This window comes from Bidens hawaiensis, unplaced genomic scaffold, assembly GCF_021521415.1.
Source record: "Bidens hawaiensis isolate Kalapana, Puna unplaced genomic scaffold, B.hawaiensis_p1.1 tig00014937_1, whole genome shotgun sequence".
Taxonomy (NCBI): domain Eukaryota; kingdom Viridiplantae; phylum Streptophyta; class Magnoliopsida; order Asterales; family Asteraceae; genus Bidens; species Bidens hawaiensis.
The window spans coordinates 138,051-163,089 of NW_027492327.1; the positions used below are offsets into that span (position 1 = coordinate 138,051).

General features: G+C 37.2%; 1 protein-coding gene and 5 pseudogenes across 1 annotated transcript; 1 reads left to right on the forward strand and 5 right to left on the reverse strand.

Annotated features, from left to right (window-relative positions):
• Positions 1-1,648: 1,648 nt before the first annotated feature.
• Positions 1,649-3,696, forward strand: LOC143548188 (increased DNA methylation 1-like; annotated as a pseudogene).
• A 2,135-nt stretch (positions 3,697-5,831) lies between these two features.
• On the reverse strand, positions 5,832-7,045 carry LOC143548186 (cytosolic sulfotransferase 13 pseudogene; annotated as a pseudogene).
• A 1,020-nt stretch (positions 7,046-8,065) lies between these two features.
• LOC143548187 (flavonol sulfotransferase-like pseudogene) lies at positions 8,066-9,334 on the reverse strand (annotated as a pseudogene).
• Positions 9,335-15,478: 6,144 nt separating this feature from the next.
• LOC143548195 (cytosolic sulfotransferase 13 pseudogene) lies at positions 15,479-16,690 on the reverse strand (annotated as a pseudogene).
• Positions 16,691-17,930: 1,240 nt separating this feature from the next.
• LOC143548196 (cytosolic sulfotransferase 12 pseudogene) lies at positions 17,931-18,965 on the reverse strand (annotated as a pseudogene).
• Positions 18,966-20,799: 1,834 nt separating this feature from the next.
• On the reverse strand, positions 20,800-24,522 carry LOC143548190 (calcium-binding protein CBP-like). The gene is made up of 5 exons (XM_077039427.1): positions 23,907-24,522; positions 22,036-22,082; positions 21,758-21,933; positions 21,646-21,664; positions 20,800-21,060 (listed from the first exon to the last, which is right to left on the reverse strand). Exons 1-5 carry the CDS (start codon positions 24,499-24,501, stop codon positions 20,956-20,958), a joined length of 942 nt encoding a protein of 313 aa, XP_076895542.1. The 5' UTR covers positions 24,502-24,522; the 3' UTR covers positions 20,800-20,955.
• Between the last annotated feature and the right edge of the window lie 517 nt (positions 24,523-25,039).

Consider the following 25,039-nt stretch of genomic DNA (forward strand, 5'->3'; position numbering starts at 1 on the left):
GTTTTGATATAACTCTAATGGTGATATATCCTATCAGGCTATCAAGATATAAATGTTGAATCCGTAAGGTTTGAGGGAAAAGGATAGTTAGCATGGACTTAGAGCTAGGGATTATGGTTGGTGCTAACATGAATAGGGTGGTTAATTGGGAACCGGTTGTGTCCAAGTTCGAGAAGAGGCTTTCTAAATGGAAAGTTAATTCGTTATCTATTGCCGGTCGGGTAACCCTTATTAAATCGGTGCTGGATAGTCTTCCCACTTATTATTTTTCGCTTTTTAAGGCACCCAAGAAGGTTATCAATGATTTAGAAGCTTTGATGAGAAGGTTCTTATGGGGTGGTTCGGATGAAGTGAGGAAGATGTCATGGGTGGCTTGGGAGGTAGTCACCAAACCTATAAAAGAAGGGGGTTTAGGTATCGCTCGTTTAGAGGTTAATAATCAAGCGCTGATTACTAAATGGCTTGGGAGATTTCTAAACGATCATCACGCGATGTGGAGAAGAGTAGTGTTGTCTATTCACGGGTCCTCGCGCTGTTGGGGGCTTGCTCGCTTAGGTTAATAATGGGATTCCCGGGGTTTGGAAGAATTGTGTTATGTTTTGGAACAAATTTAAGGTTGATGGTGTGGGTTTTAATAGAGTGATCCGGGCCACAGTTGGGAATGGTCGCCAAGTTCGGTTTTGGATGGATTTGTGGTTGGGTTCGGCGCCGATTATGGACAAGTATCCGTCCTTATATGCGGTAGAAAAACATAAAAATGTCTTGTTAGCAGATCGGTTGGTGGTCACTGGATCCTCTCGTCGCATTGTGTGGGATTGGCTTAGAGCTCCTTGCTCCCAACAGGAGGTGATCGAGAAGCAAAAGTTGGAAGATCTCCTTCAAGGGGTGGTGATGGTTGACCGTGAAGATTCATGGTCTTGGGCGGTTGGTAGCTGCAAAGAGTTCGAGGTTTCGTCGATTAAAAGATGGATGGTGCGGTCCGTTGTGGATGCTGGGAGTTTCGGTTTTCAATGGAGCGATTGGGTCCCGAAAAAATGTAATATTTTTATGTGGAGGGCCGTTCTGGATTGTCTTCCAACCAAGGAGGCTTTAGCTAGGCGTCATTTGCATTGTGATGATCATAGTTGCGCTTTATGTGAGAGTAATGAGGAATCGCTCGAGCACTTGTTAACCGGGTGTTTCATTTCTATGGCCGTTTGGAATGCGATTGGTTCATGGTGCAACATCCCTAGATCTTTTGTTTTCCATGTCAATGATTTGGTGGAAGTGCATAAGGTTAGTGGTGCGACGGGGAACAAGAGATTGATTATTCATGGCATTGTTATCATTACTTGTTGGAGGATTTGGCGGGCTAGGAATGAAAAGATTTTTTCGGGCAAGAACACTAAGGTGGTAGAAATGGTTGCGGATATAAAATCTTTGGGTTTCCTTTGGTACAAAAATAGATCTAAGATAGGGGTAGTGGATTGGAAAAGATGGTGTTTATTTGATGTAACGTGATTGTTGTTATTGGTTTTTGGCTTTCGGCGTCTATCTCCGTCTTGGTGATAGTCGTTGGTTATGTTTGTTTTTAATGAAAGTCAATTTTCAAAAAAAAAAAAAAATCAATAGCCCATATTCAATTCATTCACACAAAAAAACACCCTAAACCGTCATCACTCCAAGAACCAAGATTCAGCACCATCATCAAGCAATCTTCTTCAATGGAGTTATCTCCAGATTACGTAAAGTATCAACCCGAACACAACCCAGAAGCCATAATCAAGTACGCTTCTGACGGCGTTAATATCGGCCGAGTCAAGAACCCGCACGTTAAAGAAACAATCTTGAAGGCCAAGAAGCATCTCGCTGCACTCGGTTGGTCTTTCTTCTACTATCACAAGACTGATGACCGCCGGGAACTGCGGTATCATTCTCCCGCTGGGAGAACTTATTGTTCCCTCCGAATCGCATGTCTCAATGCGGTTCATTCCCAAAACACTAAAAAATCCGAGAAAACTGACGATTGTTCGTTGGGTATTAGTCGACCGAAGAAAAAGATTCGTGTGGTGGAAAAAGATTTATGTCAACATGCAGTTCAAACCCAAAACCCTAAAGAACCCGAGAGCAAACCCGGAAAGAAAATCAATTGCTTTCCGTCGGGTGGTAAGCGACCGAAGAAAATGATTCGTCTGGAAGACGTCGAAGAATCGTATTTTCGACGACAAAAAGATGAATTTTTAGTCGAAAATTATGAAAACGAGAAAATTGGGGGTTTTAGGGTTCAAGAAGTTGGTGTTGGAAAGAAAACTTGTGGCACAAGGAACTATTTTAAGCCGAAGAAACTTATTAGAAAGGTGTCTGCGGGTTCGGGTTCGCGTTTGGGTTCGTCTACACGCAATCGAAGGTGCGTTCTTTCGTTGTTAATCGAAGAGAACATAATATTATCGGGTTCACGAGTCTCGTATTGCAAGAAAGATGGTCGGGTTTTGGCGAAAGGGCGGGTTTATGATTCGGGTATACAATGTGATTGCTGTGATCAGTTCTTTTGGTTGAGTAAATTTGAAGCACACGCGGGAAGCACGATTCGTCGACCGGCTGCCAACATATTTCTCGAAGATGGGAGGTCGATTTTCGATTGTCAAACGTTGTTACAACACACCAACAAAGCTGTTCGTGTTACGAAAACCTTAAAGCCCACGAAATCGGTAAAACCGACAGTAAACGATGATTTTTGCGCGTTTTGTATCGATGGTGGCGAGCTGGTGTTATGCGATTCGTGCACGAGTTCTTTCCATTTATCGTGCATTGGGTTGAGTCAAATCCCGGATTCGGATCACTGGTTTTGCCCTTCGTGTCGTTGTGGAATATGCCACCAAGGCGATATTGGTAGTGATAGTGATAGTGATAATCAAATTAAATGCGAGCAATGTGACCGTAAATTCCACGTGGATTGTCTTAAAAAGTTAGGGTTTTTTGTAACCGGGTCGGGTCATGGTAACTGGTTATGCTCGAAGGGTTGCGAACGCATATCCTTCAGGCTAAAATTGCTGTCAAGAGAAACGATCATACCGTTCACCGAAATTTTAAGTTGGAGGATATTAAAGCTTGAAAACGACGAATTCGACACGTTTGAGTACACGGAAACTTATAGTAAACTAAAGGTTGCATTAGACGTAATGCACGAGTGTTTTCAACCCATAAAGCATAAATGGTCCAATAACGATTTAGTCGAGGATTTGGTCTTCGGTAGAAGCTCAACCCGATCGAATTTAAAAGGGTTTTTCACTGCGGTTTTGGAGAGGGACGACGAGATGATTACGGTGGCTACATTGCGTGTTCATGGCGGTAAAGTGGCGGAGATCACACTCGTGGCAACGAGGTTTAGGTACCGAAGAATGGGGATGTGTAGGGTGTTATGGGTGAGATCGAACGAAAACTGGGAGATTTAGGGGTTGAGAGGCTCGTGTTGCCTGCGGTGACGGAGATGGTTAGTACTTGGACGTCGTCGTTCGGGTTCGAAGTGATGAATGAAGATGAAAGAGGGGAACTTGTTGCATACAAGTTAGTTGATTTTCCTGGTACTGTAAGATGTCATAAGATGTTAAGGTGAAAGTGAATTGTGTTTTATGTATGGATGTTTTATTTTGGGTTATTGTGATTATTAATATGATTTGTAGAGATGTTTTGATTCATGAGTTTAATGAAACTTATATTTAGGTGGTCTAATTTGTGTGATATAACCTATCGTGTGTTACTGTTTATGTTTAATTACTGTTTCTTTATTATTAATGAGCCAAGCAACTCGAGCTTGTATTAAAAAGGGTCGAGTTTTTTTGAGCTCGAGCCGATATCAAGTCTTAAATCCTGGTTCTTTAGTTATCAAGCCTTGTATGGAAAGCTAGTTTTTAGGCTTGTTGAGCCTTATGTGTTTTCAAGTTTACCTCTTTTGGATTTCTATGTATCAATTTCACATTACACGGTCGAGCTCGAGCGGAGCTTTGGCTCGTGTAAGGTACCTTTCGAGCTTGAGTCGAGCCTAAGCTTGAAAAAAACAAACTAAAAACAAGCTGAGCTTGAGTTTTAGAAAAAAAACTTTGAACGAGCCAATCTATAGCTCTTGTAAGTCAAAACGAAACGACCTAGCCAAGTTCGTGCTTGAAAAAAAAGAGTTCGAAACTAAAAGACTTGTTTATTCATGGGTTTTGACAAAGAGAAGAGAGGGTTGACACGTCTTGTCATAACCAAGACGTCTTCCTAAATTAATTATTTTTGTACTTCTGTTTGTATAATATGCTAAAATCCATTCCAAACATAAACTTAGTTAAGCAAAAAATTTATTAAACCAAAAGTATATCATGTGATAAAGTATATGGATCAGTTTTGTTCTTTAAGGAGTTTGTGATTCTGGGCCAAAGGTTACAAAACAACACATAAGTGGGCTTGGGAAGCTAATAAATTGGGCTGTGAACGCCGAACGGGTCCGAAGGTCAATTAATATTTTAAGCGAATTAAAAATAAAAATTTCTTTTATATTAATTTGGGTCAAAATTATTCTCTTACGATTTTAAATTTATGGTTTTGTGTTCTTCTTAGTTACGATTTCGACCGGTTCATCATGATCCTTTTTTACCGTTAAAGACGCATCAATATATTCCCCGATTATGAAATGTCATGGTCACAAGGATTTATAGGTTGTTAGATTTGTTTGTCTTTCTTGGAATATATGCTCATGAACATGTATATAATTAACATCTAGGAGATTCTAGTCTTATGTGACACAATAAGAGATGAAGTTTTGCAAGAATATGAACAATTGTTAACCGCCAACCAATCATTCATTAGTAATTCTAAGGTACTCATAATATTGTGAAATGGTGGAGAAATAGAATGGTAGTTTTGTTTGGCATTTCGTAGTCCCGATAAAAAATAAGCATAGTCAACAGAATAATGATACCTTCTGTGTTGATGGTATGTGGGATGTGTCATGTGTAGCAATAGCTACAAGGTGTAGGTGTAAGGCTATGTATAACGGGAGGTTGTACATGAGAAGTTAGGCAACATAGGCATAACGTCCATAGAACACCACTCCACGGTTATGTGAACAGGGCGTGGAGAGGCATCTCGTGAGCCCGCCCATGGGTGTGGAGGAAGTGTGTTAGTAAAATGAAAATTGTGGAAGACAAATATGTACCTCCACTCACCATTTATTTAATTCAAGTTTGGATTTATTTTTCTTAAATAGCAATACGCAGTATTGTTTGTTATTTTATTTTTTCTGAAAATTATGATACAAATCTTGTCTAAAACATAGTTTTCAAAAACAATGTTTGTAGTCTCGATGGCGGGTTTGACCAATTGTTGGATTGACATTTTAGATTACACGTAATTGTTTAAAGATAAGTAGTATTAACTTTTTAAAGATATTTCGATTAAAAGCTAATGGTGAAGTGGTAAGAAGGAAACTTGGTGTTTCAGGTAACAAATGTTCGATTCCTTCCCCTAATATTTAGTTTCAGCCTCACCAGGGTGATGATGAAAGATTAGACGAGTAGGTGACGTTCACTGATTAGATCCTTGAACTGAACAAGTTTTATCTCACCGCACTTTCGTGCCTTTGACAAGTGTTCACGGACATTGGTCTTAGGTGAGAGTTTTTCCCGGATCAAAAGACTATATCCTGATATGGTGAATTTAGCCAGTAGTTCATTTGAAGGATTTTTTTCCCGTTCAAAATAATAATAATAATAACACTATCAATAGATTAGTTAAGGAAATTCATAAATAAAAGCATGTATTCATACACACCACAATAACGAAATTTACTAACTTATTACATTCAAATCAAATTTATTTTATTTTGGAACGACATACTGAAACCATAAACATTTATTTTGAACAATGAGTTACGAAACTTATGTGACCCAGTTGTCACATATATGCACTTAGTGAGAGATCCAAACCATTAAAATTTTCTTTTGTAATTTGATCCAAAGTTTGACTCATTTCGGTTGTAAGATGGTTTCGCCAATCACCAACTTTTCCTTCTCTAAAGAAAGCATGATTAGGTATGCCTATACTTAAAGTCCCATGTTTATTAACTTCGCTTAGGTTTTCGAAACTACATAAACTTGCAATCTCTTCCACTATACCTTTGGCCTCTTCCTCCTCGGTGAAAGGGTATCCCAAGAACTTTGCAAGACGCCTCAAATTATTTTCGGTATCCATTTTCATGTCCTCGTATGTTACAAACATAATCCTTGTTGGTTGTTCTAACCCGACCTTATAGTATCCTTTAACGTGATTCCAATATGATCCATTTGGTACAACACCTTTTATAAACATCTCAAACGCCTCCTCAAATGTCATTAAATCCTTTGATGATTTCGCTCTCAACTTATTTGCAAAGTGAAACAAAGAGACTAACACGTCTTTAGGGTTTCAACACATATAAATTATACGACAACCAGAATCAAGAATGGATTGAGGTAATGAAGTGTAAGGCATATGGGTAGCAAAGAGACGTGACGAATGCACATCAACATAAGTAGGGCTAGTTCTTAACACTTCACTCTCAACAAAAGGTACACAATCATGAGGGTTAGAGGTTTGTAGTGGGTGAGATGATAGAGGCTTATTTTTGTACGTGTTTCGGTTCACCATAGCAAACACAAGAGCTTTGAGCCATGTTGTGCCCGATTTTGGTAGTGTGGATAGATAGTTGTCGTTTGGACGGGCTTCGAAAGTGTCTTGTGTAGCCATCACAGTTTCAACTGAGACAACGTCCTTCGACTGGTACCAAAAGCCTTAATAGTTGTATAGATCTTCAGTCATCCAACCTTTTGCTTTTGGGAAATTTGTAAATCTATCCTTGTATCGATCAAAGATCATGGCCAGATTGGCCTCTTCATCTTGATTGTCTTCTAAAACAACTTTAGTTTCCAGTGACATTTGCAAGATTTTCTTTATAAAGGGATTGTTATTCTTTACATCCTTAAGTAACTACATATATATAGGGAAAACAATTCATATATTGGGTTGGAAAATTGGTTCATGTGGTAAACGTTTACAAATTACAAGTACCTTTTGAGCAAATTTTAACAAAGTGATCACAAATCTATAACATATTGAAGATATCTTATTTAAATACATTAAATTGACTGCACAACAAACCATTGATTGTTTACTTAAACTAAATGTTTTCGTGACTCATTATTCTTGTCATAAAATAAAATATTTGGGAGATACAACACACCTTCAAAAATGTATAACATAAATGATAACTGATAAGCATCTTACTATCTTAGGGCTATATAACAAGGGACACTACGACATTGTAGACAAGTGTAAAGCTATGTAATGATTTTAAGTATTCCCTTAGGTGTGTGATGAGAAATCGCAATGAGTCGTGTATTAGGGGTCGCACGGTGTGGCACGCCCGATGTTATAAGGCGTGACAATTTTACACCTACAACCTACAAGTGATAATATGGATAACAGAATTACTTAATCATGTATCACATCTTTATTTTTTGGTGAGTGACAACTATCATGTTTCTACCATGAAACAAAATTTTCAGCGTGGGCATCCGTCAAAGAGATCCGTCAAGAAATATGGTGTGCGTAAAGATCTTATCGATGGTCGATCGATCTACTCGCAATATCGATGGTTTGGTGATGCAGTACACTCCTAGTTCACATGTCAAATATCAACGATAGATTACGATCCTAGGGATGTGATGCATTTTATATGCACCTTGTTGACTATCAATTATGTTATATGAATGCATTTATATTGTGATAATGTATATTATCATTTAACTTCAATGCATACATTGGACAAATTTGATGTGTGTAGATCATAAAGTAACAAGCATGTGAATTTGGTCAAAGGAGACAACTAGGCAAGTTTTATTCTAGATATTAATAAACAAGATAAGTAATTTTTTGATTAACATATTTACATATGATATGTAGCTTTGTTACAAACTTCTCGCTATATGATCGGCCAAATGATGATGATGGATCATCATCATCTATGTTAGAGGATCATCTAGTAGTATCTCGTGTCACCTTCGAGTCACTCGTAACAAAGAATTTGCAACTTATTACAAACATGGGAACATAAGGAATAACATCACTCGTAATGAAAATGGACTAATTTATTACATTTGATATGTTTTCTAATATCAAATCTCGGCCAATGTTGGAAACTTATACTTTTAATCACGGTTTTCAAAAGGAGATATCCAAACCATGAAACTGTTCTTTAGTGATTTCATCTAAAATGTTAGTCATTTCTTTAGTTAGATGGTTGGTCCAGTCACCAACTTTACCTTCTCTGAAGAACAAGCTATTAGGTATGCCTTCGCGTAAATTCCCATGCTTGTTAACCTCACTTAATTTTTCAAAACTACAAAGTCTAATAACTTCTTGCACCGCACCCTCAGCCGCCTCCTCCTTTGTGAAGGGGTAGCCCAAGAACTTCGCAAGTCGCTTCACAATGTTCATAGTATCGCGTGACATGTCCTCATATGTTAAGAATAATATATTCTTGTGGTCTTCCATACTAACCTTATGGTAACCTTTCACATGGTCCCAATAAGGTCCGACTGGCACGATACCTTTACTAAACAACTGAAACGCCTCTTCAAAAGGCATTATACCATGCGATTTATCTCTCAACTTATTTGTAAAATGAAACATAGAGACCAAAACATCTTTAGGGTTTCTACATAAGTAAACTAATCGACAATCGGAATTAAGAATGGATTGAGGCAATGAAGTGTAGGGTATATGGGTAGCAAAGATCCGTGGCGAATGTGCTTCTACATATGTAGGCGTGTTTCTAAAAACTTCGGTTTCAACAAAGGGTATACAGTTATGGGGGTTAGATAGAAGTAAAGGGTGAGTTGAAAGACAATTTTTATACCGGTTTCTATTTACTAAAGCAAACACAAGCGCCTTGAGCCATGTTGTACCGCTTTTAGGTAGTGTGGCCAAGAAGATATCGGTTGGATGAGCTTTGAAAGTGCTTTGCACTTCCATCACAGTCTCGATTGAGATTCTACGCGACGATTCATACCAAAATCCTTGGTACATGTATAGGTTTTCCTTCATCCAACCTTTCTCCTTTCGAAGCATTGCGATCTTGTCTTTGTATCTATCGAAAATGAGAGCCATATTTGCCTTTTCTTTATCTTCATTACTATTTTTAGCCATGTAAGCAGGAAGAGAGAAAGCATAAGACCCTATAGGTGCTGACATTTTAAGGTTATTTGTATGGAATCAAACGATTTTTTTTTCATATTTATAGACCAAAATAGTCTTCTTTATTTAACTTTCTTTTATTTAAAATTGTTCATACTAGATTTAAGGAATAAAAAATCTTATAATATCAAAGTAAAAGACTATATGTCATTAAAATACATGAACCAATAAATCTTGGATTTGATCACAAGTTTAGTTTAAGACAAAGGACAAAACTATGCAGGTTTTCTATGTTTCAATAAAAAAATAATAAACAAAAGGTAAGTCAGCGGTGTATCTTGAAATTTTCATTCATGGCCTGAAACAGGTTCATTGAAACGATTACTAGCATTTAAAAAAAACTATACATTTATAAAATTTTATTGAAATTCTCTTTGAAAGGCCACAAAGTTTGCATCTCTTTCTGAAATTCACAAAAAGCCACAAAAGTTTTCATCTTGTTAAGTGTGTTTCCAAGATCCTTGGGATCGGATGCATGTGATGGAATTTGTGACCCCCATGGCCATGAAAACAGATCTACATCGGTTTCCTTTTGATTTAGATTGATCCGGTTTTAAGCTATTTAACAAAATAAATACTTGCATGTTTTAACTTAAAAGATGTAAATCTTATATTTAGACGCTTTAACTTTAGGAATTAAAAATAAAAACCAGGGTTATCATACGAATTCATTGGCAAGATTGGTTGAAATGGTCTAAAGAACCGGATGACCATATAACCAATTTAAATATATAGCAGAGTTGCAAAATTAATCATCCATATAGGTAATTTCAAATAATATTCCAAAACTTAAAAAACAACCATCTAAAGAATATACATAAATATAAACATAAAACATGTATACAATAGATAGCAACTAAACTGAACAAACCGATTTTTGCAAATTCCCGCCGGTTCATTGTAAACTAGTCCACTCGGTCCAATTTGACTAAAGATAGTCAACAAAAAATAAGTTTAGAAAGATAAGTGTTCTTGCTTTTGATATAAGCTTAACCGTAGTGGTTTAACTAAAAGATGCAAAAAGGATTAGCACATCATTGCCACGTAGATACGGGGTCTCTCACTAACTTTTTCCTCAATAACACGTAATGATAAAAAATACACAATTACTTATTAATCTTTTTAAATTAAAAATGTAAGATGATTATTGGTTAGATATATAATAGGCCAGTCCCACACCCAAGCCCTTGGCGCCCAAACCCTCACACCCTACGTGTTTTGGTGTTTGGTGTGTTATGCGGTTGATGTGGATAGGGGCATTAACCCGGATGGTTAATGAAAAGTTCTACCTATTTCTAAATATATCCGCATTAGAGAAATAACAATAGAAAATTTTGGATATATAGAAAACTACCATACACATGATTTAACGAAAAGTTCTAACTATATCCAAGATTACGACAAAGTTCACATCTATCTTAACATATGAACAAATAACTATTGATAATAAGGTTGTTCGTTGGGGTGTTGTAGGAACCAGCGTTAAGCACCACTTGACTGCCTATGTGGCACGCTTTTTGCAGAGACTGTGTTGTTTCAGACGTTAAAAGTCATGCATGGGCGTTGCTTGGTGTTATTTACCTAAAACGTTAATGGATAGAGGGAGTCGGCCGGTGTTAACCACAATGAACCTAAACAAATTTGGTGGTTTTACCGGCTCCTCGCTGTCGTGCCATTTGGCGAGCGTGGGGGACGGGTTTTATCCGGTGAATCCCTCAATATGTGAACCGCTAGGGGCTCCGTCCGGACTAGTGGCCGGCTCGGGCTATCTTTAGCCAATGGGGGCCGCGTACGAAGTACCCGGCGTAACTTAGTTGGCCGTTCAAAAAAAAATAAAGAAATTGCAAGTAGCACACACATAATTCCATATGTTGCAAGTAACATTAAAAATAACGAACAATTTCACTCATAAAAAAAATGGACTAGTTTTTCTACACACGATATGTTTTTTAATACTACATAATATATTATATGGTTAACCATGATTAACCTTATGAACTTTATTAGTGTTAGAAATTATAACAAAATAATAAAGAATATCGCTTGGAATTAGTGTCCATCATTTCTACATATAGAAGATTTCAATATTGACAGCAATATCATACCGTTGGACATAATCAAGGAATACACATTCCTTTTATTTTATTGTTTTCCTTGTTAAGAGTCAACCCCTTTTTTTCTTGTATTAATAGTTTACTCTGTACTTTCTAAACACATAAACATATGAATCAATTGAAATCATCAAAGTTCTCTGTTCCATATCAAAATATGGTATCAGAGCAGTAAAGGTCTTAGGATCCTATTGCTCATCATATATTTTTTGATCCTTCTTCATTCAAACATCACAGCAAGCTACCATGTCTAACACAGACGGTAACTTGGACCACGATAATCTCTCCATTCAAATAGCCAATCTTCTCAAGAATGGTCTCAACTCTCAAACCCAAACTCCCAAACAAAACCTCTCTCATAGCCTTAAGATCAGCCTGAATCTCAACAGCCAAAACTACGCCTTGTGGGCTCGGATGATACGAGTCGCCATAGGCGGAAAATCAATAACTCTTCTGAACCATCTAACCACCGATCCACCGGAACCAACTGATGAGAAATATGACCAATGGGAACAAGGCGATCTTGTCGTGTTCTCGTGGCTTATTCAAAATATTGAACCCGCCATTGCTAGTAACTGAACCGGGTTCCCAACAACAAAATCACTATGGGATGCTCTGGTTATTACCTATAGCAGCAGTAAAGACAAACTCCAAACGTTCGATCTACACGTTAAAGCTAATGAATTCAAGCAAAATGGCATACCTCTAGAAGAGTTTTGGATTGTGATGCAGGGAATTTGGGGAGAAATCGATCGGCGTGATCCCAACCAGATGACGTGTGCCACTGATATCACCACATACAACAAAATCAGGACTGAACAAAAACTTTTTCAGTTCTTGAATGCTTTAGATCGTAGATACGACGCGATCAAACGAGAAATTCTAAGATGGGAACCCCTTCCTTCAGCCGAAGGGGCATACGCAACCGTGAGAAAAGAAACGGCACATCAAAATATTTTAGGGGGAGTTTCGGGCGAACCATAAGGGATAGCGGCTGGTCTGATTGCATCTGAACAGAGCAATACTAAAGGGTTAGGATTAGCAACGAAGGGGAATCGCCGGTCGGACCAGGGGTGGAAACCTACCGGGCCATCGTCTCGGGTTGATAAGTCACAATTGAGATGTACTCACTGCGGGATGACAAAACACACAAAAGAGCAGTGCTTCAAACTCGTCAGTTTCCCCGATTGGTTGACCGACGGGCACAAAAAGGAAAATAAAGACAACGGAAAGGCAGCGGCCGCTGTGGGAAACTTGGAGGCTACCGACGCCAGCGATGTACAACCCTCTAATGTAAACAAAAGTGGCTCTTTTTGTGGGATGGCATCGGTCGATAATGAAGGCACCGTTCATACTGATTGCAATAGAGGTAACGGGTTTGAGAGTTTATTCTCAAACCCTTGTATTTGTAGTCCTAATTTTATTAACCCCAATGTTAGGAGATTGCTAGACTGCTCTCTTGAAGAAACCAATAATTTCAATAAAAAACATGGAGAGTCTGCTACTCTTAATAATATCATTGGAAAATCAGTGATGTTAAATGACTTGAAAGAACATGATTTTATTGATACAGGCCAAAAGTCTACGAATGTTGACTCAGAAGCCCCTAAAGATTTTGATTTTTTTAAAAAAACAACCAAAATAAGATGGGAGAAGTTAATATAGTAGGAAAATGCGAAAATTTAAATAAATCGTGGATTTTTGACTGTGGTGCGACCGACACCATGACGTTTGAACTATCTGACATTATTTCAAACTCTAAACTAAAAGTTAACTACATAAAAACCGCTAATGGGGGATAGTTCCCGTAAAAGGTAGGGGAACTATTGAAATATCGCCCACATTAAAACTGTCAAACTGTCTTTATATTCCTTCTTTGTCACATAAATTGTTATCCATTAGTCATGTGACAAATAAACTTGTTTGCACTGTTTTAATGCACCCGACCTTCTGTATCTTACAGGATATCAGGACGGGAGCGATTATTGGGCGTGGCACTGAACGTAAGTAACTCTCAAAATTCTGAGAATATAATAGATGACGAGCCTCATGATATTAATGAAAATATAGCTAACAACTATGAGGTAGATGTAGAACAAACAGTGCAGGCGGAACAAGAAGAACCAATACAAGAAGAAAATAGACAAGAAGAAACCACCGAGAGATACGTTCTTCCACCAAGAGTTAACAGAGGAATTTCAGCAAAACGGTATTCTCCGGAAAAACAATCTAAATCTTCTAGGTATCCCATGGTGAACATAGCCGATGGGAATCTATCCAAAGAAGAAAAAGCCTTTAGCTCTTCTCTTTACACCGAACAAATTCCAACTACTGTGGAACAAGCCCTGAATTCAAAGCATTGGAAGGATGCAATGGATACTGAAATGAAGGCATTAATGAAAAGCAACACATGGGAAAAGTGCAATCTTCCTCCAGGAAAGAAACCAGTGGGATGTCGCTGGGTCTTTACAGTTAAACACAAGCCAGATGGAACAATTGAAAGATATAAAGCACGATTAGTGGCTAAAGGGTATACTCAAACATATGGGATTGACTACTCGGAAACATTCTCTCCGGTAGCCAAGTTTAACACAATACGGGTTCTTTTTTCGATTGCTGCAAATGAAGGATGGCCTCTTCAACAGTTTGATGTTAAAAATGCTTTCCTGCACGGGGAATTGGAAGAAGAAGTTTATATGGAAGCTCCGCCTGGGTTCACACAAACTTTCAAAAAAAGGGAAGTATGCCGGTTAAAGAAATCTTTGTATGGGCTTAAACAATCCCCTCGAGCATGGTTTGGTAGATTCACTCTAGCAATGAAGACATATGGATATCAACAAAGCAACTCTGATCATACATTGTTCCTTAAACAAAGAGGTAAATTCGTGACTTGTATAATTATATATGTTGACAATATGATTATTACAAGAAACGATGAGGAAGAAATGAAGAAGTTAAAGATAAACTTGTTCACGGAATTTAAAATGAAAGACTTAGGAAGACTTAAATATTTTCTTGGAATTGAGGTATTAAGATCCAGAAAATGGATCTTTATATGCCAGAAGAAATACATTCTCGATCTTCTAGCCGAAGTAGGAATGGTTGATTGTAAGCCGGTGGACATACCAATGAAGGTGAACCATCAACTTCATATGGAAGAAGGAGTGGAGTTAACAAACAAAGAAAGATACCAACGCCTGGTAGGTAAATTAATTTATCTTTCACATACCCGTCCTGATATTGCATATGCAGTTGGAGTTGTTAGCAAGTTTATGCATCAACCTCAAGTCAACCACATGGAGGCAGTATTGAGGATTATAAGATATCTTAAAGGAACAGTGGGCCATGGAGTTCTTTTTCAACAAAACAAACATTTGAAAGTCCAGCTATATACTGATGCAGACTGGGCAGGAGATCAAGATGACCGTAGATCTACATCAGGATACTTCACTCTGGTTGGCGGAAACCTAGTAACCTGGAGAAGTAAGAAACAAAAATCAGTGCCTAAGCCGAATTTCGAGGAATTTCTCGAGGCCTGGCAGAAGTTCTCTGGATTCGTCGACTTCTAACTGAAATTGGTTTCCCTCCAACAGAAGCAAGTAAAATTATGTGTGATAACAAAGCCGCTATACAAATCTCGGAAAATCCAGTTCAACACGATCGTACAAAACACATAGAAGTTGACCGGAACATCATCAAAGAAAAGCTCGAAACCAGAATTATAGAATTACCATTTGTCCGATCTGAAGATCAATTAGCAGATATATTAACAAAGGCAGTCAACGGACGAATATTCAGTTCTTGTCTTAACAAGTTGAGCATCGGAAACCCCACTACTCAACTTGAGGGGGAGTGTTAGAAATTATAACAAAATAATAAAGAATATCGCCTGGAATTAGTGTCCATCATTTCTCCATATAGAAGATCTCAATATTGACAGCAATATCATACCGTTGGACATAATCAAGGAATACACATTCCTTTTATTTTATTGTTTTCCTTGTTAAGGGTCAACCCCTTTTTTCTTGTATTAATAGTTTACTACTCTGTACTTTCTAGACACACAAACATATGAATCAATTGAAATCATCAAAGTTCTCTATTCCATATCAAAATAATTAGTTAGGGAAGGATATATCCAAACCATGAAACTTTTCTTGAGTGATTTCATCTAAAATATGGCTCCTTTCATCGGTTAGATGGTTCTTCCAATCTCCTACTTTACCTTCCCTGAAGAAAGAGTCATTAGGTAGGCCCTTCACCAAATTTCCATGCTTATTAACCTCACTTAAATTTTTGAAACTGCAAAGTCTAACAATTTCATGCACTGCGCCTTCAACCTCTTCTTCCTCCGTGAAGGGGTAGCCCAGAAACTCCGCTAGTCGCTTCACAATATTTGTGGTGTCGAATGTCATCTCTTCGTACGTTAAAAATAAGACTTTTTCGGGGTGTTCTAAGCTAAACTTACGATATCCTCTCACATGATCCCAGTACGGTCCATGTGGCGTGATACCTTTAGTAAACAACTTAAACTCCTCCTCAAATTTCATTAGACCAAGAGATTTATCTCTCACATCTCTCAACCTATTTGCGAAATAAAACAAAGAGACGAAAACATCTTTTTGGTTTCTACGTAAGTAAACAACACGACAACTCGAATCAAGAATGGATTGAGGCAATGAAGTGAATGGTATATGGGTAGAGAAAAGGCGGGGTGAATCTCCATTTGTGTATAAAGAAGGGTTTCTAAAAATTCCGACGGTAATGTCAGGTACACATGCATGGGGGTTGGAGACAAGTAGAGGGTGCGTTGCCAGATTGTAATTCTTACACCGGTTCCTCTTTACCAAAGCATATACGAGTGCCTTGAGCCACGTTGTACCAGATTTAGGCGTAGTGGCCAAGTAGATATCACTTGGAAGAGCTTTGAGTGTGTCTTGTATGGCCATCAAAGCTTCAATCGAGTTTATAGGACCCGATTGATGCCAAAAGCCTTGATACATGTATAGATCTTTGGTCATCCAACCTTTCTCCTTCGGAAGCACTGCAATCCTCTCTTTGTATCGGTCAAGGGCCATATTTATCCTTTCTTCATCATCGTTAAGTTGAGCAATAGGAGGAGGAGATGACAAATGAGAAGCCTTAGGAATCGACATATGAAAATTATTTGTGTGAAATCAAATGATAATTTCCTTATTTATAGACCAAAATAATTCTTATACTTTTCTTAACTTTTATTTTCCACGCATGGATGACTCATGACTAGTTTATATGTGACTAGTTTATAGACTAGAAATATTTGCTTTTGGTTAACTTTTTTATATTTTATTTTAAACGTTCATAATGATAGGTATGTAAGGAATAAATTATTTTATAAAATCACGGGAATAGATTGTATGTGATTAGTTTATAGATTGAAATAGTTTTAAATTGTTCATACAGATTGCACAAGACTTCACTCCTATTGTTCACTAAGTTTGTATAGTGGCAAATATACGAGCGAGTGTGTAAACCAGCTACTCATGCAAGTAAAATTATGCAATGTCGATAATTTAAAAGATGACAAAACGACATGTGCAACCCATAGCTGCTTATATATTAACTTTATATATGACTTCAAATAAACGACAATCCATCACTCATAACAAAGAATTTTGGGGGTGGGGGGGGGGGTTAGCTCAGTGGTGGATCTCGAAATTTTCATTCATGACCTGAAAACCCAATTTGTGCACCTCTACACAAGCAAGGTTCGGTGAAACGATTACTAATAGATTAAAATAAATATTAATAAGAAAATTAAGAAAACTGTACATTCATAATATTATTGAATTTTTTTTAAAAAGGCCACAAAGTTTGCATCTCTTACTGAAATTCATAAAAGCCACAAAGTTTTCTTCTTGTTAAAGTGTGTTTCCAAGATCCTTGGGATCGGATGCATGTGATGGAAGATTTGCGACCCCCATGGCCATGAAAAACGATCGACCCTACACCGGTCTCGTTTTGATTTAATCGACCCGGTTTGAAGCTAATTAACAAAACAAATACTTGATTTGTTTAAACTGAAAAGACGTAAATGTTATATATATTAAGGTCGTTTTAACTTTAAAAATTTAAATAAAAACCAGGTTATCATATGAGTTCATTGGTTAGACCGGTTGAAATAACCTAGGTTTTAGTTTCTAAATATGCATGGAAATATGCATGGTTCGGTTTGGATATAGTTAAATTAGTTAGCCCCGTCATGGCTACAAAACTGAAACCAATTTAAACATTGGAAGTATTGATTTAGTGATTAAAAAATTATGTGGCGGCCGGCTCCGACGTGGATGATGAATAACATGAACAGCCTAAACAAATTTGGTGGGTTATAATTCTTATTTTTATTTAAATATGTTTTATACTTTGTATAAGAAACTATAAAGAAATTTGCAAGTAGCACATACTTAATTCCATGGGTAGCAAGTAGCATTACAAATAACGAACAACTTCATTCATAAAGAAAATGGACTAGTTTTCTACACACGTTAATATTATATATATGGTTATCCATGATTAATCTTATGAACTTTATTAGTTAGGGAAGGATATATCCAAACCACAGAACTTTTCTTGAGTGATTTCATCTAATATATGACTCATTTCATCGGTTAGATGGTTCTTCCAATCTCCAACTTTACCTTCCCGGAAGAACGAGTCATTAGGTAGACCCTTCACCAAATTTCCATGCTTATTAACCTCACTTAAACTTTCAAAATCACAAAGTCTAACAATTTCTTGCACTGCGCCTTCAACCTCTTCTTCTTCTTCTTCTTCCGTGAAGGGGTGTCCCAAAAACTTCGCCAAGCGCTTCACAATATTTGTGGTGTCGATTGTCATCTCCTCGTACGTTAAAAATAAGACTTTCTCGGGGTGTTCTAATCTAAACTTACGATATCCTTTCACATGATCCCAATACGGTCCATGTAGCGTGATACCTTTAGTAAACAACTTAAACGCCTCCTCAAATTTCATTAGACCAAGAGATTTATCTCTCACATCTCTCAATCTATTCGCAAAATGAAACAAAGAGACGAAAAAATCTTTAGGGTTTCTACATAAATAAACAAAACGACAACCCGAATCAAGAATGGATTGAGGCAATGAAGAGTATGGTATATGGGTAGAGAAAAGGCGGGGTGAATCTCCATTTGTGTATAAAGAAGGGTTTCTAAAAATTCCGTCAGGTACACATGCATGGGGGTTGGAGACAAGTAGAGGGTGCGTTGCAAGATTGTAATTCTTATACTGATTCCTCTTTACCAAAGCATATACGAGTGCCTTGAGCCACGTTGTACCAGATTTAGGTGTAGTGGCTAAGTAGATATCACTTGGAAGAGCTTTGAACGTGTCTTGTATGGCCATCAAAGCTTCAATCGAGACTACAGGTGCTGATTGATGCCAAAAGCCTTGATGCATGTATAGATTTTTGGTCATCCAACCTTTCTCTTTCGGAAGCGTTGCAATCCTTTCTTTGTATTGGTCAAGGGCCATATTTATCCTTTCTTCATCATCACTATGTTGAGCAACAGGAGGAGAGGACGAATTAGAAGCTTTAGGAATCGACATATGAAGATTATTTGTGTGCAATCAAATAGTAATTTCTTTATTTATAGACCAAAATAATTCTTATTTATATTTTTTGCTTAACTTTTGTTTTCCACATAATGATGACATGCATTTACGGAAAAGACAAATCTTATAAAATCAAAGGTAAGATTATATGTGACTAGTTTATATAGACTAGAGTGCTTTTCATTTACTTTATTTACTTTCTTTAATTTTAAAATGTTCATAATGATAGGTATTTAATGAATTAAATATTTTATAAAATCTCAGGAATAGATTTTATGTGATTAGTTTATAGACTGGAATAGTGTTCTTTTATTTCACTCTTTTAATTTTAAATTGTTCATACATGATGACAAACCTTTAAAGAATAAAAAATTTAATAAAATCAAGGGAAGAGATTATATGTGATTAAAATTCATGAAGTCATGAACCACGAATTCTTGGATTTGGTACAAAGTTTACTTCGACATGATTAAAAATAAATAAGAGAAAAATCGATTTTGTATAGTAGGTAAGTCAACAGTGGATTTCGGAATTTTCATTCGTGGGGTTGTAGGAAAGTCGGTTTGGTTTGGTTTTTGTTTCTACCGAAGCCAATAACCAGCAAGCTTTGGTTATGGTGGGTTCCTTATCCGTAATCAATAACCGAGCTTCGGTTATAGATGGTTCAATATTTTCTTTTTTGCTTTGTTCCGGCTGAAAATGGTTTAGTTACGGTATTCCAAGCTCGGTTATGCATGAAATACGTGGAAATATGCATGGTTCGGTTTGGAAATGGTTAAATCAGTTAGCCCTGCCCTGGGAACAAAACCGAAACCAATTTGAACATTGGCAGTATAGAAAATTTGAAATAGTGAGTCGTCTGGCCCTCTTTAAACATAAGAACATTGGAACTTATGTGGCTTAACTAGACCATACAAAATCTTGGGCCGAGATATCATTCTTTATTGTTTAAGGCCCAGTTAGGGTATCAAACAAAAGCTGACCAGGAACATGATACTGATTGCTGATACATGTATCTAACCTGCGGGTAGAAACCACCGGAACCAAATAACCCGCCGGAACTGGTTCCACCTCTACCCGGTCAAAAGCTCATCCAGGCCAAAACTTGATAAGGCAAAACCAGTCAAAAACCCAACCATACCCAGAACCAGTTCCAACTTGGTTCCGGTTCCAAATAAAAACACGGTTTGTGCACCGCTACACAAGCGAGTTAGGTGCATAGTAGCTAAACTGCTAAAGGCCCGAAGCAAACCAAGGCTGTGTGTTTGTTGGAACCGACTATAATCAAGTTCTTGGTTTGTGATCAACATGAAAATTCAGTTTTTTCCGTAAACCGATTTTTAACCCTCTTCAAAACTCAATTTCTCTTCTTTAATTTGATCGTTGACTACTTCAACGAAAGCGTTCGATCTTTGCAATAATCAGTGATCAGTGTGTGTAACTATCACTTTCAATTTATCAAGTTAATGCAGAAGAGTTCACTCCTATTGTTCACTAAGTATATAGCGACAAATAAACGGCTGAGTGTGTGAGCAAGCTACCGATGCAAGTAAAATTATTCAACGCTGGTAACTTATGACAAGATGAAAAACCGATACATGCAACCTGTAGCTGCTTACATAAACGACGTCTGACAGAAAAGTACAGGGTGTCGGCAGCTCGGCAACTAGTAAAGTGCTTGTATCTAGAGTTGCATAAATTGCCCCTCTTTAATGACTTTTAACATATTATCGGTGTTCACACATCGTCGTCATAAAAGAGATGTTTGATACCTAAATACGAAAATGTGATAGCGTATCACATGCATTTACAAGTGTTTTCCACACCCTTCTTGAAAACGGGTTTTGTTTCATACCTACAAGGCTACACCCTTCAATAACTTCGCAATAACGAGTCGACAACACTTTATTTAAACAAACACATCACAAAACAAATTCAACAAAATATTAAACAAAACAAACAAATGTTTTTTTAAACGAAAGTACTAGGCAATGAGGAAGGGCAAAACGGTCAACATAAACGCTTCATATGTAAACGTCGCATTCCCTGAGTATGTTGTGTCCTTCTCCTTGAACTTCTCTGTTAGCCCCTGAAATCACCATAAAAACATATCTTTAAATAACATCAAAATTACAATTTTTATAAATGATTCGATTTGGATTATCGTTTGCATTTCATTGGGTCTAGTAAGAAAATTGGTCAAATAATTTGAACCCATAAAATATGAGTTGGACCAACAACTGATCAGTAACCGAAATAACTGAACAACCAAAACAAAATTTTGACAGTTTGGTTTTATTTTTTCGTAAAACATAAATTTGATTCAGTTTTGGTTTTGCTTGTAATTAAACCAAAAAAGACAAACCAAATGTATGCTTTTTCCTTTTTTTAATTTTTATTCTGAATGTTAATACTTTACAGGAATTTAACACGTGGAGTAACCCAAAAAATTCAAATCCAAATGGTATAACCGAAACCAAAACCAAAATGTTTTCAAAAACTCTCGGTTTTTTGGTTCGTTTTAACCTATAACAGAATCATAAATCCATAATGACATCAGACCCGTTTTGACCAAAACCCAACCAGTCATTCTTCAACCTCTAGCTATAACAAATGTAGTCAAAGTTTAATGAAAAGAATAGTAGTTTTCAAGTACACAAATTTTGTTACATACCTTAACGGTCAAACAGCACCTGAAATCATCAAACATAAAACAAGAACATCGTTAGAGATGACCCAAAAAAAAAACTAATAAAAAATAAAAATGATATATCAAATTAACATACTCAATGAAGTTATCATATTCAATAGCCTTATTCTTTCCACCAGTTTTATCAAACTTGGACACCAGTAAATCCAAAACCACAGGTGAAACCGCAAAGCCAAGGCTCAGCAGAGCTTCTCGTAATTCATTCGCATCAATCTGGCCACTACGATCACGATCAAATTTCTCAAAGTTTGCCTACAAAAACAAGAAATATGAATATTATTTGTTTGTTAGGATATTAGTAGATAAAAGATCTTGAAATGATTATAATGAATCTTGTTAAAAGTTGAAACTCACCCTCCAGTTTTGTAAGCTGTAGAAAACTTGAGTAAATTCTTTGGGTCCTGATTTCATAAGGAACAATGAGTCAGTATAAAGTTCATAATCATTACGTAACACATATTCTTGCCTCTAGCCCTCTATATAGTTATGAAATTCCTTAAATTATTTTAAATTTCGTGTATTGTACATGTCTCAAATATAAACCGAAACAAAAACCAACAGTTGGGTTTTATACTAAACTTTCGGTTCGGTCTTGGTTTTGCATGTAAAAAAAACGTAAAGACCAAACTTAACTGAATGTGTTGTTTTTTAATTTTATGTGCTTTATTAGAGAATTTAATAAATAGTGTAACTCAAATATAGTCAATTAGTTATTAATTAACTAATTTATTTAGGCCAAAATTTATTATTTCGAGCCAAATTGTATTCGGCCCAAAAATATGGGGGTGTTTGGTTGAGCTTCTAAAAGTTGTTTATTTGCTTACTTGATTTTTAAAAAGCAAAAGCAATTTTGAAAAGCTCCAATTTGAAGCTTTTGAAGCTTTAAAATGAAGCTTACCAAACAGCTTTTGCGTTGCAAAACGCATATAAGCAATTTTTAGAAGCTCAGCCAAACACCCCCTATATAACTTAAATGGTAAAACCAAAAATACTGCAACCGAGCAGTTTTCGGTTTTTGGTTCCAAAACCGAGCCATGCAAATACCCTACAAGGATAATCATGGTAAATTCACTAGTTTTAACATTGCAAATATCTTATAAAAATATTTATTTTCATGAGTTTATCTAGGGGTGCAAACATGCTAAGCCGCTCGTGAGCTACTCGAGATTGGTTCGCTAAAAGCTAGAATCAAACCAAGCTTAAACGAGCCTGGCCTAAAAACACACTTTTCTATTAAACGAGCAAGCCTAAGCTTCACTTGTCAAGTTCAAGCTGGCTAGTGAGTCTAAAACTAAAAGAGCCTATTATTAAGCTATTATTTATATACTTTTTATTCAATATATAAATATGTATTTTTATATTAGCTATTAACGCCTGAAAAAATATGAAAAACTATATAAATTATATCATGTTATATATAAAAACTATAACTAAAATATATACAAAAGGTAAAAATATAAGCAAAATAGTTAATAAACATCAAATGAGTCGAGCCCAAGCGAAGCTAAAGCTTGAAAAACTACTCACGAATCACGATTCAAGCTCAAACTTTAGAAATAGAGCTTGAAAGTTGAAACGAGCTGAGCTCAATCTCAAGCTTAAAAAGTTACTCATGAGCCGAGCCGAGCCTAGACGACCGAAGGGCTGCTCACGAGTCGACCCAGGGTGCGTTCGAGCACAAGCTCGACATTACACAATGTAGCTCACCTAGGCTCGAGCTTGATTTTTAAGTTAAATGAGCCTAAGATCAAGCCAACGAACCAACCCATGACCCAAGCCGAGCTTGGGATGAGATTGGTTCGGTTACAAAAACAAACCAAGTCAGCTCAGGATATTCATATCAAAGTTTTTAGTTAGTTTATTCGAGCTTTTATCGATAATGTTCTTCTACACCCTTATTTTCTCTAATAAATACTCATCCACTAGAAGAGAATTATTAAATTAACACACACATGGCATGGGGACACACGTCACCATCTGCACACATGCAACTCGTTTTACCCGGGCCCACACAGTCCACGTGGATCCAAAAACTAGCCTCTTCCAAGGCGTTTATGCTTACGTCAGAATTAATAACATCCAACTAACCACTCCCCTAACCACCGCCACGTGTCCAATTTCCCCCAATTCAATTCAATTCAAAATCAAAATCAAAATCAAAATCAAAATCAAATCTACTTTCAAAGAAAGCAGTTAGTTATATAATATACTTAATAATTACTTACCGATCTTTCTGGTGTTGTTATTAGTAAACAGATACATGAGCAGATGAACTGTACGGAGGCTGAAGCTCTGGTTATACGAAGACAACGCCCTCTGCAACTCCTTATCATCAATCACACCGCTTCCATCCTGATCCGCCACCTGGAAACACGCCACCACGTTCGGATCTGTCCCCGGCGGAAACGTCGACGGCAACAGCGCCGAAAACGGACTTCCATACGATCCCGCCGGCGCAGGATAGCCTCCGCCTGGTTGACCACCGTATGGCTGTGACGGTGCACCGTAGGGCTGTGCAGGCGCACCGTAAGGCTGCGCGGGTGCACCGTAAGGCTGCGCGGGTGCACCGTAAGGCTGCTGTGGTTGTCCTGACGACGGCTTGTTCTCCTTTGGAGGTTTGTTTGGTGGCGGTGCACCGTAAGGCTGTGCGGGTGCACCGTAGGGTTGTGCGGGTGCACCGTAAGGCTGTGCGGGTGCACCGTACGGCTGTGCGGGTGCGCCGTAGGGGTTTTGTGAGGGTGCACCGTAAGGTTGTGCGGGTGTACCGTAGGGTTGTGCAGGTGCACCGTAGCCGGAAGGATTTTGAGGGTAACCGGACATGGTTTTGATGATATTGTGAGATGTGAGTGAGAGTTGATGTAGGATATATACGTACTTTTAAGGGGATATTTGGGTATTTATATTATTTATTTTGGAGACTTTAATTTGTAAAAGTTAAATTTTTGGAACTGAAATTAGATTAAAGTTATTTCTTTATTTGGTTAAAGTTTAATTAAAATTGAAATACGAGTTAGAAAGAAGTTAATTGGTGACTAAGATCGAAAGAAATTAATCGATGGCGTTCCTAAGTCGAATCATTTCCGTCAGGGGGGGAGTTTGGGATTGCTTATTTTACTTCCTTATGACTTATAACTTTTATAAAAAAGTCATAAGGTGTTTGGCAAAATTGAAAGTTGTGAGAGGAATAGGTTATAAGTTACACTTTTGTAACTTATAACTTATGAGAATAAGTTATAAGGAGGTGGAAATAAGGAATCCCAAACACCCAATAAGAAGACTTGCAAATATCAGGATTTTCTTTTAATTTTAATTAAATAAATGTTACACTTCATAGAAATTAAAACCTCTTATTTAATGT

Bases quoted from the DNA above. Each gene is read 5' to 3' on its own strand.
- LOC143548190 (XM_077039427.1), bottom strand. From the start codon at position 24,501: ATGTCCGGTTACCCTCAAAATCCTTCCGGCTACGGTGCACCTGCACAA. The intron at 22,083-23,906 runs GTAAGTAATTAT...TTATGAAATCAG, and splicing joins TAACAACACCAGAAAGATCG to GACCCAAAGAATTTACTCAA. The intron at 21,934-22,035 runs GTGAGTTTCAAC...TTGTTTTTGTAG, and splicing joins ACAGCTTACAAAACTGGAGG to GCAAACTTTGAGAAATTTGA.